This window comes from Solanum verrucosum, unplaced genomic scaffold (assembly GCF_900185275.1).
Source record: "Solanum verrucosum unplaced genomic scaffold, falcon-dt-bn FXZP01000261.1, whole genome shotgun sequence".
Lineage (NCBI taxonomy): Eukaryota > Viridiplantae > Streptophyta > Magnoliopsida > Solanales > Solanaceae > Solanum > Solanum verrucosum.
This window is the reverse complement of record NW_026019969.1, coordinates 5411147-5425781: the sequence shown is the minus strand read 5'-3', so window position 1 is coordinate 5425781 and position 14635 is coordinate 5411147. Positions and strand designations below refer to the sequence as shown.

Here is a 14635-nt window from a genome sequence, read left to right as displayed (position 1 = left end):
CCCTTTAACTCTATGTACACAGTATGGCTCTACTTTATTTAGTCAAGTAATAATTGAACTTACTGTTTTCCCAGATTATATTCAGTAGATTTGGAGACGTGCATTGAGTGTGAATTTCAAGTAACAATATTTAAACATTGTACACTTCTCGATTAACCATTGAAGATAAGAAATAAACAAGATAGGCACTACAAAGAATCGACAATCTCTCTTCTGTTTCCTGACAACCCTACTTCTATCTTTATGGATGTAGCATAAGATTTCACCAATACATACAACTTATACACAAGCAACTTCATAGTACAATGTGACCTGGTCACATACCTTCTCCCTCCCCCTATTCGAGGGAAAAGAAAGGAAGAATCGGAACGATGACTGACATGCTTTACTACATATCTTGCAAGAAAAGACTGCCAAACAAAAATCAAGTAATCTGTATCTCACACCATCTGTCTACTTCCGTCTATAAAGAACCTCAAGCCGTGCCTCTGCAATAAGTATCTAGATGCCCAGATCTGCAACTTTTTGTCGCAGAGTAAACTTTTGTGCGAACAAAACTCTTCCAAATAAGCCAAAGGCCAGAGCCCTGGAGAGCAGCAGCCTATATTCTTCACATCAGCCTCTGCATAGCAATCTCCAGTTGACGTGGTGCTAATCCAAGGTACTTATCTCAGATTTGACACTTCGCAAATATGATACCAACCTTTGATATTTCTCACCATCCAATGATTAATTGTGGCAACTCTGGAGGGTCACTGCTTATAAGATTTGCCCACAGATTTGCAAGTGTGAGGAGGTAATGCTCTCCATTCCAGTCAATAAGTTCCATACCTGATTTTGGCATTGCAAGGGTAATAATGTAAAGTGAAATTAGCAAACTCTCAAAAAGTATTACACAGTGAGTGGAGGTTGATTCCCAAGGAATTAACAGAACCAAGCAGATCAATAAGTTTCAGCAACAAAGTAACAATAAACGAACAATTAGGAACAAGTCTTGTGCAAGTTTCAGCCTAGGACCCTACACCTAATTCTTCAATCAGATGCTCACTTTATTGGTTCGAGAGATTTCCCAAAAATTGTTTCTTCCATGATTTGTTTATCTGTTTGTTCTTCTGATAAGATCGATCTTATTATACAAGGGAGGTGCCAAATTGTACGCAAAATATTTTTGCCCAGTTCCACTCTTTTAACTTACTTGGGAAGAATTTGCAAATTGCTCTTCAAAGAAGGGGGGAAAATGTGGTTCCCTTATAATTGCAGGGAGGCCAAAAAGTCAGCAAAAATATTCTTTCACGATTCATATCTCTACCAATTAAATAGAGGAAATATACAACAGTCTAGATATTCCTCTAAACCATAGATTCCATGGGTAAAGCACTACAGAATGCACTTCCAAATGCACCACTTGCTATGATTCGCTCTTCATTTTTTCAAAAATCACTTTTTAAGTTTCAAGATCCTGTCATGTATCTCCAACTTACCATTATGTTGTTATGACTGCTACTCACATAATTTCTGTGGCTCCTGATACTAACATGGCCTTGTCAAAAGAAAGGTAAGAAGCGCAATGATTCTTCACTTCGAAAATTATGAACTCGTAGAATTTCTGTACCTGGCAATACTTCCAAAGTTAGGAGTGATAGCCTACACACTTCTTTCTGAGCATAGAGATGTTTTTGAAGGGTAAGCCCATCAAGACCATGAATTGACTTGATAGAGTCCAGCAATGAAGCAACAGAACTCCCATCTCCAGAAGCAGAATCTAACATACTCGACAGAGCTTCTCCAAGACCCAAAGAGGACCACATAATGTGACATTCATCTAGCATAGAATGAATACTTGCACACTGAGCAGAATCCAACCAAGTCCAGGGTTTGCATAGTTTCACAGATGCTTCAAGCACTACAGTAACCCTATAAATCTCACCCAGGGCCCGGATGAATGCCCTTCCTGCATTTATCATATTGATTGCAATAAGACACTGGAACTAAGAAATATAATCTTCCCTACTTAGGGAATATAAGATTTTCATTGCACCATTTTTCCAGGGGCCATGTACAAGATACAGATAATGTACCTCTGGGGTGAGATAACATATGACTCTCAGCATTCATTTCCAATATCTTCTTCCAGATACAGGAGCCATGTTGCAACTCTTGTGCACAAGCAGAGATCATTTTATACCATACTGAAACATACATTGATTGCTCCTCCAAAGATCCTGATCTCAAAATTTTTAGCATCATTGTAGCATGTCTTATAAGATCCACTGTTGTTTCCAAATCATTTTCCACCTATTTACCAGAAAATCACATCTAAGTACAATAAACCAAAGCTTATTTGTACACATGGATATACAAGCACAACATCCAAAAGGATGCTTAATTGTCGGATTTTATACAAAACATTCTTCTTTGATTAGTGGATTTGATTTTAAAAAAGTTGTATTGATTTGAAATGCAAACCCGAAATGAGCCATACATTATTTCCTCGATTGAGCATAGCTGTTGAGTCAAAGCTTTGTTACAATGCAATTGAGCCCAAGCTCAAGATAACTCTTACTTTTTTTCTCACCGATAATGGAAAAGACTTTCCAAGTTCAAAATGTGATTAAATTGAGAGTCCAAGTTTATGATATCTTAATAAGCACTTGCTAATTTTTATTCAAAAAGTCAAGAAGACCATTTCAATAAAATGACAAGTTTCAATGTATTTTATTATTAGAAATCTTTTGTATATATCTAGACAATTTTAATTTAAAAAGCTTGTAATTTAGAAAACATTAAGACTCTCTTCTTTTTAAAATAACTCCCACTGTCCCATTTCATGATACTCTATGCTTTTTTAGTCTGCCCCAAAAAGAATGACACATTTCTATATTTAGAAATAATTTAACTTTAGACTTTCTAGTTTACCCTTAGTGAGATGATTTACCACCACATAAATGTCTAGGGATTGTTTTATACCACAAATTTCAAAAGTCTTTCTTTCTTGAACTCCATTCTCAGGCAAATACTATCACATAAAAGGGGATGAAGGGAGAAATAAGTAATGTCACAATTACTTAATTGATTAGTAACTTATAGCAGTTAGAAAGTTGACTTTTTGGGATTTGGGGGGGGTATCAAACAAAAAGATTCTCTCTAAGCATAATGAAATAGAGAAAATGACAAACCAATGATAGTCTCCTCGATAAGTGGTACTCTGATTCAAGTACTTGAAATTTTGATTCCTGCAAAATCTCAATAAATGCACTCATACAAGCATTGTGAGATAAATGTCCTTCCATGTGGTCACCTTTGCACATAACATTATCCTGGTCAAAGACCTTGCAAGCCTCCTATAAAAGGAAAAAGAAAAATCACACAACATCCAACGGAGAAAGATCTTTTCGCACATCATATTGAGGAAATAAGGAGGTTATTCCTGAATCTTAAGGGTATGTCATGGACCATGCCTGCCAAGATCACAGAAGCAATTCAGAGTTGGGAGGAATCAGGAAAGCAATCCAAGAATAGAGACAGAAGGAAAATTGTCCCAGCTAGTATATGGTGCGCAATATGGAAGGAAAGGAACTCTAGAGCTTTTGATAGTATTGAGAATAGTATGCAAAAAGTCAAACTAAATTGTCTTATGCTACTATGTTTTTGGTGTAATCAATTATACTCAAATGATACTATCTCCATAATTGATGTACTAGACTCAATTTAGTAAAAGATAGTAGGATTTGAAGAACATGTTGTAAATACTGACCAGTACAGTTTTAGTACTGACTTTTGAGGAATAGACAAAGTTACCAATTTTTAAAAAAAAATAAGTTGAGAACGGCACATTCACACCTATGGACAGATTATATTTCAAAATTATTAGAAACAGAGAGCCACTGAAACCTAGTTAATCAAGGAGGCACATGAAAACATGTGATGGTGGTGAAAACAATTTCTGAAGGACCTGAACCTACAATAATTTCTTGGAAACTGAACAGCTCTACAAGCAGTATCAGTAGCCAGAGCCCAGAAGTTCCATCATTGAGTTCCCTGAGTTGAGAAGCACTCCCTTTTTACAGGATTTCCATTACCAGATCTAGTGGAATTATTGAAAAGCACCTTTTTCAACTCCTTGAGCATAAAGTTGAGAACTCAATAAAGCAGAGAATGAATAAAAAGAACTTAAAGAGGGAGAGAAGTTAGGAGAGCAGAAAACACTCTTTATTTCAAGTTGGATGCATGTTTTCACTTTGGGCCTGTACTAAACAGATGTCCTCTTTCCAAGATTGAATACCTAGGCTCTAGTACTATATTAGTACACCATAATATGACTAATTATCATTTACTATGGTTTTTCTCCACCAACTGAAAAACATCAATGGTAAACAAGGCAAAAGAGTATTTAATAAATTACGGAAAACAGTAGCCTCGGCTTAGCTAAATGGAAGGCAACTACTAATAGTTTGATAAAATGTATAGGGATTGTATATGTCAGTTCCATTAAGGTACCATTAAATCTAATAAAATACAATGTATATTGCATATAAATTCTTTGTTGAGAGGGAATTTTTTTTTTTGGGAGAAAGTATATTGCATATAAATTCTAGAATTCATCAACAGACAACTTTCTCCGCTAATTATAGGAAGTTCCATAGTAGTAACACGTTTTACATTTTCCCAAAACCCTGTTAAATCCTAGAGCATAGGCGGTAGGACTTCTACACTTCTTAAACATTGATCAGCTCACAAATTGGAAGGGACATAAAAAACCATGAACAAATGTTCATCATATTCAGTAACATATGGACATAAACATAAGAACACAAACCTCAATTTCCTTATTAAGAGTCGAAATTTTTGCTTCCTCCACTGGAAGTCCATCAATGCTTCGAGCTCCCTGGAGGATAGAATATAAACAAGTTAATGCACCAGTACACAAATTCAGCTGGTTCTCTGTCTGTGAAACTACAGATGAAAATTAAAAAAATATTAAGCAACCACACAGACCTTAAGGTCATCGAGATGGCACTTAGCATGAAAGCACAACTTATTCCTTAATTTAGAGTACAAATCCAAATAATTATCCAGATTGAGATTGGAAAAGCTTCTCTGTGGTGGATCCTCAGAAGTAAGAAGAGGAATGTCATTATATATTCTCATTTGAGAAGAGCCGTCCTTAAATTCCCATTCACCATCATCCAGGTCATCGTCACCATTCAACAAATTTGAATTTGAATCTGAATCTTGTGGATTAAAACTACTACTATTTGGCACTTGAACAGGTGAGGTCTGTTCAGCTTTGCTATATAAATTTGAAATAAGATCATTAATGGAAATGTTTGAATCTGGACTTCTATCATTCTTCAAATAAGAAGCATTACGGGGGACAATAATATCTTCAGTATTAGAAGACTCATCAATCTCCAGCTCTTCATCCCCAAATATAGATAGGGGAAGAGCCCCTTTATGATTCTCTAACTTTGACTCCTTCACCTGGATAGTAAATCAAGAAAAGGTAAGGAAAGACTGGAAATAAATTGCCTAAAATCTAGACTTCCGAAGATCAAAACATAAATAAGAAAAGCTCTACCAATCTTGGTAGATGACGCAGTTCTCTAATCTAAACTTATCAATTCATGAAAGATAAAGACACTAAATATGGTAGTTACTGTACATGTATCTCATTTAATTATGAGTTCCTACCTGTAAAAATAACCTAACACTCAATAAGAGAATTAAAAAGTAGAAGAATAGCCCAGCCAATTTTTTTATAACTGTGATGTCCAGACCAGCTTATGCGCACCTCGATTGAATTCACAGGTGCCACCTCCCACCACCAACAGGTACTAAATAACTTTGTCCACCAAGGCTAGGATAGATGGGAAGAAATCACCTAGTGTTTTTGTTTCTGCTAGAATTGAACCTGAGACCAGGTCTCAATCCACTTCATCGACCACTAGGTCACACCCTTTGGGTGTAGAATAGCCCAACCATTATACATTTTGTCCCTGCTGGGATTCGAACCTGAGACCTCATGGTTTTCAACCCACTTCATTGACCACTAAGTCACACACTATGAGTGTAGAATAGGCCAACCATTATACCAACTCACACATCCGCACATCCCACCAAGAGTAGTAAGCTTAGAGATTTATTATTAATGTATGCAAGGAAACATCGTTCTTTTCTAAAGGAATTCAAAGCTCCAAATGGCCAAATAATCTAGAAAAAGAATACCCTCCACAAATCTAGCATCAATGGAACAAGGAAGGGAGAAATTTGCAAGAGATACAGGCAGGCACCATGGTTGTAGACATGAAAAAGACAAGGGCGATTGGGTCTTACATATGAAAGTTTCAGCACATTACTTATACATTACACGTAAAACAGAAATACTATAATTGACAGGGGCAAAGAATTCACCATGACCAGAATGTAACGCAGAAGGAACAAATTATAACAAGGTCCAAATTGTTAACCTATATTGAAAAGCAACAAAAAAGAGAAGAAAATGCAAAAGCAATATCCTAACTGCTGAACGAAGACTTATCTCCTAAAATGTCCAAATATTAAGCAAAATGAAAAAAAGAAAAATATGGGAAGAAGAACCAAAAGAAACAAGTAATTACTACACACAGACTATCTCCAACAAAATCTAGATTGCTAACTAAACTTAACAAAATATATGAAAATAAAAGGAGGAAAAAGCAAGAGAAGGGATTAATTTTTTTCCAACAAAAAGATGGTAGTTTCTTAACCAGGGGAAGTACCATTAAATCAACCGTTTACCTGGTCTTTATCATCAGATTCGGAAGCTTGAAGTTCAGAATGAGCAACATCACCCACGTTCCATTCTTCCTGCACAAAAAGATTAGAAGAATGGCCTGTAAAGGGAAAACTCCAGTAATAGTATCTAATCAGAAATAGATCAATATGAAATTACCTCTAATTTCAATCCAGAATCTGAAGATGCCGTTGTAAATTCCCCAAAATCCTCATCAGATTCAGTGCTCCCAACAACTGGATGAGGGTCCAGTGCACCATTACTCTCTTTTTGCTCATGTCTACCATCTGATGCTGAAATATACACAGGTTTAGATGCCATAAATGGTTCAGACTCAAATCCAAATATATTGTCAGGTGAACAGCAGAAATTCCATTACATGTCGCGAATAGATTAATTGGTTGACTTGACATGGTGAATAAATCCATAGAACTATTGCCAAACCCAGAGGAATATGCCTGCATGTGACCAGCATGATGTGCCTCTGAATCAGATGTTGCTGATCCGTTTGATGTTGCAAACAAGTCAACTGAGCCATTCAATCCATTGTGAAAATTGAAAGAGAAGGCATTACTTTCATGCTCTTTTTTTGCCTCTGATGTAGCCTTCAAACACAAGGAACAAGATTAGTGAACCATAAACACCTTCATGCGGACAAACTAGCCAAAACAAGTTAAATAAGAACAAAAAAGGCAACCAACCAAGAAATCAATCAGCTATTCCTCAATCTCAAACTAGATTAGGAATCCTCTATGTCCACTCTAACTCAATTCGATCACATTTCATCCAAACACTAAATAATGCGTCTTTAAAGGTACGTAAGGAGTTGTCTTTCCCCCATACAATCTCTAATCAGAGAGGGGGGGGGGGGTCCTGACCGAGTCATGCACTAGTGTCGACAAAAAAGAGTAACCAAATTGTGCATGAATTGTGAATGACAAAAAAATAACCAAAAAAGTAACACTTGAACAGTATAAGACATTGCAAGCAGTTCTTGCTATGCAGTAATTGAAGAATGGGAAACCTGAAAATAAACAATAACTGCGTGGAATTCCCATCCTACCGTCAAAATTGATGCAGATGACTCCAATATCACATGTTCACAATATGAGCTTAAAAGTAGTGCAGAGAAGGTTTTACACTAGTACACAACATAACTTTATTTTATTGCACTAGTGCACACCATATCTAGTATTGATCTTAGAACTGTCAAGCTTTACCTTACTATTACAATCTCCAACCTTAGAAATTGAGTAAGCATCCTTGAACTCCCATCCATCCTCATCGTCATCATTGTTGTTGTGAGAATCATCCAAATCTGCACTTGAGCCAACAGCATTGATGTTTGAATTCAACCCACCGACATCGGAACTAGAATTTGACATTTCAACCGCGGATCCAAATCCTCCAAAATCAAAATTCCATCCACCAAAAGTTGAACTTGATGCATTTGCAGAAGAACTAGAACCATTTGAATTGGGAACAAGCCCACTATTTTCAGTCTTGATCTGCTGAGTCTGATCATTCAAGTTTGTTAGAGCATCCAGACTCAGTGCTCTGTTCAATCCAGTCTGATTGGATTTGGACCTATTACTATCCACATTCCACACACTTGAACTGGTGGCAGCTGAAGAAGAACTTACACCAGTTAAATTAAGACCAATTCCCACATTCTGACCCTGATCATTCAAGTTTGATATAACATCCAGGCTCAAAGTTCTACTCAATCCATTCTGATTGGATTTGGACATATGGAAATCCGGATTCCACACACCAAAACTTGAACTTGTAAAATTTGCTGAAGAACTCAATGCATTTGACTCGAAAACAAGCCCAGTACTTTCAGTCTTGATCTGCAGACCATGATCATTCAAACTTGTTACAGCATCTGCACTCAAAGTTCTATTCAATCCACTCAGAGTAGATTTGGACATATCAAAATCTGGATTCGACATATTAAAAATTGAACTTGATACATTAGCAGAAGAACTAAAATTATTCGAATCCAACACAAAACCCATACTTTGTGCCCTGATCTGTTGATCTTCACCAATCAAGCTCGCCAGGTAGTTCAAGCTCTGCACTCTACTAACACAGGGAGAACCCAAATTCGGATCGAACCCCAATCCATTCGACTGTAATGCAGACATTTTGGAATTCGAATTAGCACTATCCAGGCCTACCAAATTATCGGAATTTGAAAGTGACCCATTTTCAGATTTCAACTTATGATTGTATAAGTTAGAAATAGTTGAATCAAATCCATAACCCAAATTAGCATTAGATCCGTTTCTTACTTCAGTATTCGTATCCTCTTTAGCAGGCTTTTCTTTCTCTTCCTCCTCAGCATTTTCTTCCTCACCGAATAATGATAGTGGAAGAGCTCCAGAAGGTTTCACCCACCCAGTTGTCTTCTTGGCTTGTTCAGATTTGGACGGAGATTCAGAAACGGAAGCACTATTAGGGGAGAAACCAAAAGGGTCAAAGGGTTTGGATTGGGAGAGGGAGGATGCAGTGGAAGGCTCAGATCCACTAGGGTATTCGACGAAATCACCCCATTCATCATCTTCAGGGGGGGTGATTGATTTGGGTGGGGTGAATTGGGTATTCAGGGAATTGGTGGAAAAAGATGCAAAGGTGAAATCGCCAAAGCTATCATCGTCATCTTCCGCCATAGTTGACAGACTCCAAAAAGCGGCGGTGCTGCGCGGCGATTTTGTGTCACTTTATTCCCGCGGCGATTTTGTGTCACTTTATTCCCGCGGCGATCCCGTCGTGTTCCATTTTGCGGTCTCAACCGCCCAAACTCCGACTAGTTTTACTTACTCGACTTTTAATAGAAAATTACCTATCAACACCGAAACTATTTGGCAATAACTAATAAAACTATATTTCATGAATAAAATGTGACCAATTAACCGATCAAAAAAATCACTTGTTAAACAATATCCTAACTTATTTTTTAAATATTTATAAATATAAAATTATGAAAGATTTTTAAAAAAAGATAGACATATTTATATTTTGTAAAATTAAACAAACATAATATCGCTTAAAAATAGAAGGTATGGAGTTATAAAATCACTTATTATATTTTTTGCAATTTTTTGATGATATGTTACTTATTTATGTTCAGTTTAAATATTTCGTTGATTAAAAAAATGTTTATCTCGTTGAAAAGAATTAATCTCTCATTTTTATAAATCATTGGAAAAATAGTTGTGAGTTGCATAAAGTAGCTTTCAATGCAAAAGTTTATCAATATCAATTTATTTGTCTATTTTCATTTTAGTTTTAAGCCAAAAGTCCAATACACAGGATAAATTAATTAATTACCACTATTAAGATTTTCTTGTCATATTCTTACGACTTTTAAGTTGGAAATAGATGATTTAAAAGGCTAATGAACTGTGAATGAACATATATCATCCGAATTTAACAACGATTTAATGTACATATCGAACATCAAATTAAAAAATGTAAATATCAATTATCAAATAAAAAAATATATAAATATCAAACATCAAATTAAAGAAATTATATCGTCCAACTGCATATGCCATTACAACGGCATTGGCGGCTGAAAATTCCAACGTGTTCCCGCCTTTAGTGCGATTTAGACGTAACATTCACCCTTGTACTCCACTATGTGGTCCCTTCTTTTCCTAAATTCAACAAATTTATAGTAGTCATACATACTTGTAACAATCCAAAGGGAAAATACATGAATTTTCCCTTAAACTTGTTTCAAAAAATCAGTTGCACTTTTAAACTATCATAACAATTCATTACACACTTTTACTATATAAAAGTGAATTTAATTACCCTTAAAACTGATACTTGGAATACATACATGTACAGTAGAACAGTGGATACAACATCAATAAATGGAGATAATTAACTAGCTAGGAAGAGACCTAACAACACAAACATCAAATAATAATGAATAGTACTCATACCAAACACACTACTAGTAACTCCACTAGTAAAGCTACCAGCGACAGTATTCGTGGTCAAGACAACAACAGTCCAGTCTTTCTCAGTGCCAATTCCAGCTCCAGTATACTTAGAATTGTTAAGGTACCCCGCATGCCGAGACTGAGTATAGTTCGTTAGCACTAGGGTCGCAACACGATTGTGGACGCAAACCGGGAGGATAACGCCTTCAGCTGTTGTGTTAATGTCAATGTCGCACTTGTCTAAAAGTTTGGGGTACTGAGCAAATTGAGATGCAGGAGCGGGAGTAATGCCGCCACTCGGGCATGGTTGGTTTTCCAACTCATCTGCAATTTCATCGGCTAGACAATCTGCCTTGTCCTGCTTCGTTAGGGCTGGTAAGTTGTGGGATTGCCGGTAACTGTTGATACCGGAAAGGACGTCACCTTCTTCATCTGCCATAATATATATATATCATGTCAATATTTTAATGGAATCTTCACACAAATAATCAGTCAGATTTACTATTTATTTTTTACCTTTTTCCTTTTTTCCAGCTGTTATACATTGATTTTTGATGATCATATATATATATTATATATTATATATTATACTGAGAACATCGCCAAGGACGAATTAAAAGACTAAAAGATCTCTTGATAATATGCGCGTTACGCATTACTTAGACTAAACATCTCATAATATATGGAGTAATTAAATCAATTTCTGCATTGTGCCATTGCGGCAACACTAAACAGGCACTAACTAAAATCATGGCAAAATTCAAAATTTGTTTATATTATACCCGGTTCCGTATCCAAGTTCTTAGAAAAAGATCTACAAAAAGCAGCTTATTGGTTTTCGTAAATTTTATACTGGTATATATTGCTCTGTAGTACTAGTATATACAATATATTGTAAACCACTATCATATCGGCTTGAGGTAATTTTTAAGTAAATATTCATAATAAGTGAAACTTATACTCCAACGTAATAAGTAAAACAAGTAGGGTTAACTATATATGCTGAAAGTTTATAACACTGTTGGTGAAAACAAATTCGAATCTAACGCTTGTTTGGAAGTTTACTTACTGTACTAGGTGCACTATGTTCTATGTTTATTTTGGTTGTTACTTAAATTTAGATTCAATTTTATTTATATTGTATCGTTACATCTATTATTGTGTAACAGAAAAAAAAATTCCCCATTTTATCCAACAATCGTTTTGGTAATGATCAAATCCTTACCCTTTTTTATCCTCAGTTTTTCTTTGCTCAATATCTGATAATTGTATTTTGTCCTCTCTACCTTATATATACTATTTGTCCTTTTATAATAGTTCTACCTGTAGATATATACCCCTACATTTCTTATAATCTCATCCTACAATAAAATACAACACATAATGCAGCTTATTGGTTTTGTCTGATTATGATTTGAGATGAAGTATGTGATCTTGAGCTCTCAAACAAAAATATATTAGATGTACCGAAATACTTTAATCTAAAAATTAAAATTAAAGAGTTATGAAAAAAGACATTTATTTCTAAATTACTGACTAAACTAAAAAAGAATAGGACAAATAAATCAAAATAACAAGCATGGAAAGAAGCTGCAAACATAGAATGAATTAATGAAGAAAGGATTTAAGAAAAAAAAGTAAAAGAGAGAGTGCATGAACCATCGCAGTTCACCGTAGCCAAGATAAGGAGCGGTGCAAGCAGAAATAAAAAAGTAGCAGCAGAAACTCGAAGTGACGCCATTTTACGCTTCTGATCAGTAAACCACTTTATCGAATTTGTTTCCAGTGGAATATGAGACTTTCTTGCTGTAGAGTAGTAGATTATGGAGAGTTATCCGGATATAAACTTAGTTTTCTCAAACTCCCAAGAGAAATTGAGCGCCGCGCCGTATGGAAATTTGCATGAAAATAACACGTTGCGGACATGCAAAGCATGTGACGCATAAAGTTAACCTCTTACACCAATCTAAATATACCTCTTATTGGCACCTGTAAAGTACTCCAACGTTATTTTTATACATATCAAAAATCCACTTAATTGCTACATTGTTAAAGATGATCAGCTGAAGCTGGTCCGCCGAACACACCTTAATTATGACGTGCGTTTCTACAGACGTGTCCACAGCATGCGGCTTAACAAGACACGTACTAGCTGCTACTCTTCCACCGTTTCCCTCTTCCTCCTCCGTGTACATACATATAAGACAGCTCCTTAATTTGCCAAGTATATCCATTCATCACTCACCACTACTTTTCTTCGTATATATATAAGGGTAATGTGCTCTCGTTTTCTGCCTTGTTCAGCTAGAACTTTGTCTTCCACTTTCACTACTCACCTAATTTCTCCCTCCTGCTTCTTTACTAACAACAACACTAAGAGAAGAAGATCATATCCTCCGGTTAATATTATCGTGAGATCAATGGCTTCAGGTGGACAAACATTCCCACCCCAGAAACAAGAAACTCAGCCTGGCAAGGAACATGCCATGGACCCTACTCCTCACTATTCTAGCCAGGATTACAAGCCTGCTAATAAGCTTCGAGTATTTAATCCTCTTTTCTTAATTCCCTTCAGTATTTTCTTCGTTTCTTACCTGCTACCGCAAACTTTTACAAATTGCATTTAGTTCTTAGGCCCAAGTACGAAGGGAAGTCTGAAGTGTACTGTGCATGCTTGGAGAATACGCCTTTGTGTAGTATTATTCTGTTCCAGTTTATCTAGCCTCTTTAACTTTGATCTTCACATAAGGTTTAAGAAAAAATCAATTTTATTTTTTATTTTTTAATTATGAGAAGATAGATATTCTTTTTCTTTTTTTTGGATAGATGAGACTAAAAAGAAAAGACAAAAGAAAAGTGAAGTGGAAGAGAGGGAGTAGTTTAATAAGCTCTTTATTTTGATAATGTGAAGGGCAAAATAGCGCTGGTGACCGGAGGCGATTCCGGGATTGGACGAGCAGTGTGCCATTGCTTTGCACTGGAGGGTGCAACTGTGGCCTTCACTTACGTCAAGTCTCAAGAAGAAAAAGATGCGCAAGACACACTTAAATTGCTAATGCAAGCCAAGGCAGCAGATGCAAAGGACCCAATGGCGGTGCCAACGGACTTGGGATTCGATGACAATTGCAAGAGAGTGGTTGATGAGGTTGTGAATTCCTATGGCCGTATTGATATTCTGGTGAACAATGCTGCAGAGCAGTACGAAGCTAGTTCGGTTGAGGAGATAAATGAGGAAAGGCTTGAGAGAGTTTTTAGAACTAACATCTTCTCTTACTTCTTTGTCACTAGGTTGGTCCTATTTTAAGAAGATTTACACAATTATAGTGTAAGGTAAGTTTTACAGTACTTCTGTACAATTCAAATGAATGTTTTTGCTGCAGGCATGCTTTGAAACATATGAAGGAAGGTAGCAGCATAATAAACACAACATCAGTGAATGCATACAAGGGGAATGCAAAACTTCTTGATTACACAGCCACAAAGGGTGCAATTGTTTCGTTTACTAGAGGACTTGCCCTTCAGCTTGTGGAGAGGGGCATACGCGTTAATGGTGTTGCCCCTGGCCCAGTTTGGACACCACTGATTCCAGCTTCGTTTTCTGAAGAGGAATGTGCAAATTTTGGTAAACAAGTGCCAATGAAGAGGGCTGCTCAGCCTATAGAGGTGGCCCCGTCGTATGTTTTCCTGGCTTCTTGCCCGGAATCCTCCTATATAACTGGCCAAGTTATCCACCCTAATGGTATGCTGAGCCTTTACATAGCCAAGTTGCTAAAATTAAAACTAATATGTTATCCTTAGATTGAGCATATGATCTGAATGTTGTATATTGCTGGTTTGCAGGTGGGACGATAGTCAATGCTTAAAAGTCTCTTTGGGAGCTTTTGTCAGCTTACGTGGAAAGCTT

General features: G+C 36.4%; 3 protein-coding genes across 5 annotated transcripts; 1 reads left to right on the top strand and 2 right to left on the bottom strand.

Moving 5' to 3' along the window:
• Positions 1 to 186: 186 nt before the first annotated feature.
• LOC125815995 (uncharacterized) lies at positions 187 to 9508 on the bottom strand. Of its 2 annotated transcripts, none has more exons than XM_049495575.1 (10): positions 7993 to 9508; positions 7152 to 7377; positions 6932 to 7065; positions 6778 to 6846; positions 4996 to 5481; positions 4817 to 4885; positions 3177 to 3341; positions 2079 to 2295; positions 1613 to 1951; positions 187 to 831 (listed from the first exon to the last, which is right to left on the bottom strand). In XM_049495575.1, exons 1-10 carry the CDS (start codon positions 9445 to 9447, stop codon positions 716 to 718), a joined length of 3276 nt encoding a protein of 1091 aa, XP_049351532.1. In that variant the 5' UTR covers positions 9448 to 9508; the 3' UTR covers positions 187 to 715. The 2 variants fall into 2 exon arrangements, with proteins under 2 accessions (XP_049351532.1, XP_049351533.1); XM_049495576.1 differs by having other exon boundaries at positions 6932 to 7059.
• A 1161-nt stretch (positions 9509 to 10669) lies between these two features.
• On the bottom strand, positions 10670 to 12472 carry LOC125816626 (uncharacterized GPI-anchored protein At3g06035-like). The gene is made up of 2 exons (XM_049496244.1): positions 12391 to 12472; positions 10670 to 11163 (listed from the first exon to the last, which is right to left on the bottom strand). The coding sequence occupies exons 1-2, from the start codon at positions 12470 to 12472 to the stop codon at positions 10670 to 10672; spliced, it is 576 nt and encodes a 191-aa protein (XP_049352201.1).
• A 664-nt stretch (positions 12473 to 13136) lies between these two features.
• Positions 13137 to 14594, top strand: LOC125816035 (NADPH-dependent aldehyde reductase 1, chloroplastic-like). 2 transcript variants are annotated; one of them, XM_049495630.1, is made up of 4 exons: positions 13137 to 13274; positions 13643 to 14019; positions 14112 to 14470; positions 14572 to 14594. In XM_049495630.1, the coding sequence occupies exons 1-4, from the start codon at positions 13152 to 13154 to the stop codon at positions 14592 to 14594; spliced, it is 882 nt and encodes a 293-aa protein (XP_049351587.1). In that variant the 5' UTR covers positions 13137 to 13151. The 2 variants fall into 2 exon arrangements, with proteins under 2 accessions (XP_049351587.1, XP_049351588.1); XM_049495631.1 differs by having other exon boundaries at positions 13152 to 13274; positions 14112 to 14594.
• The last annotated feature ends 41 nt before the right edge of the window (positions 14595 to 14635 follow it).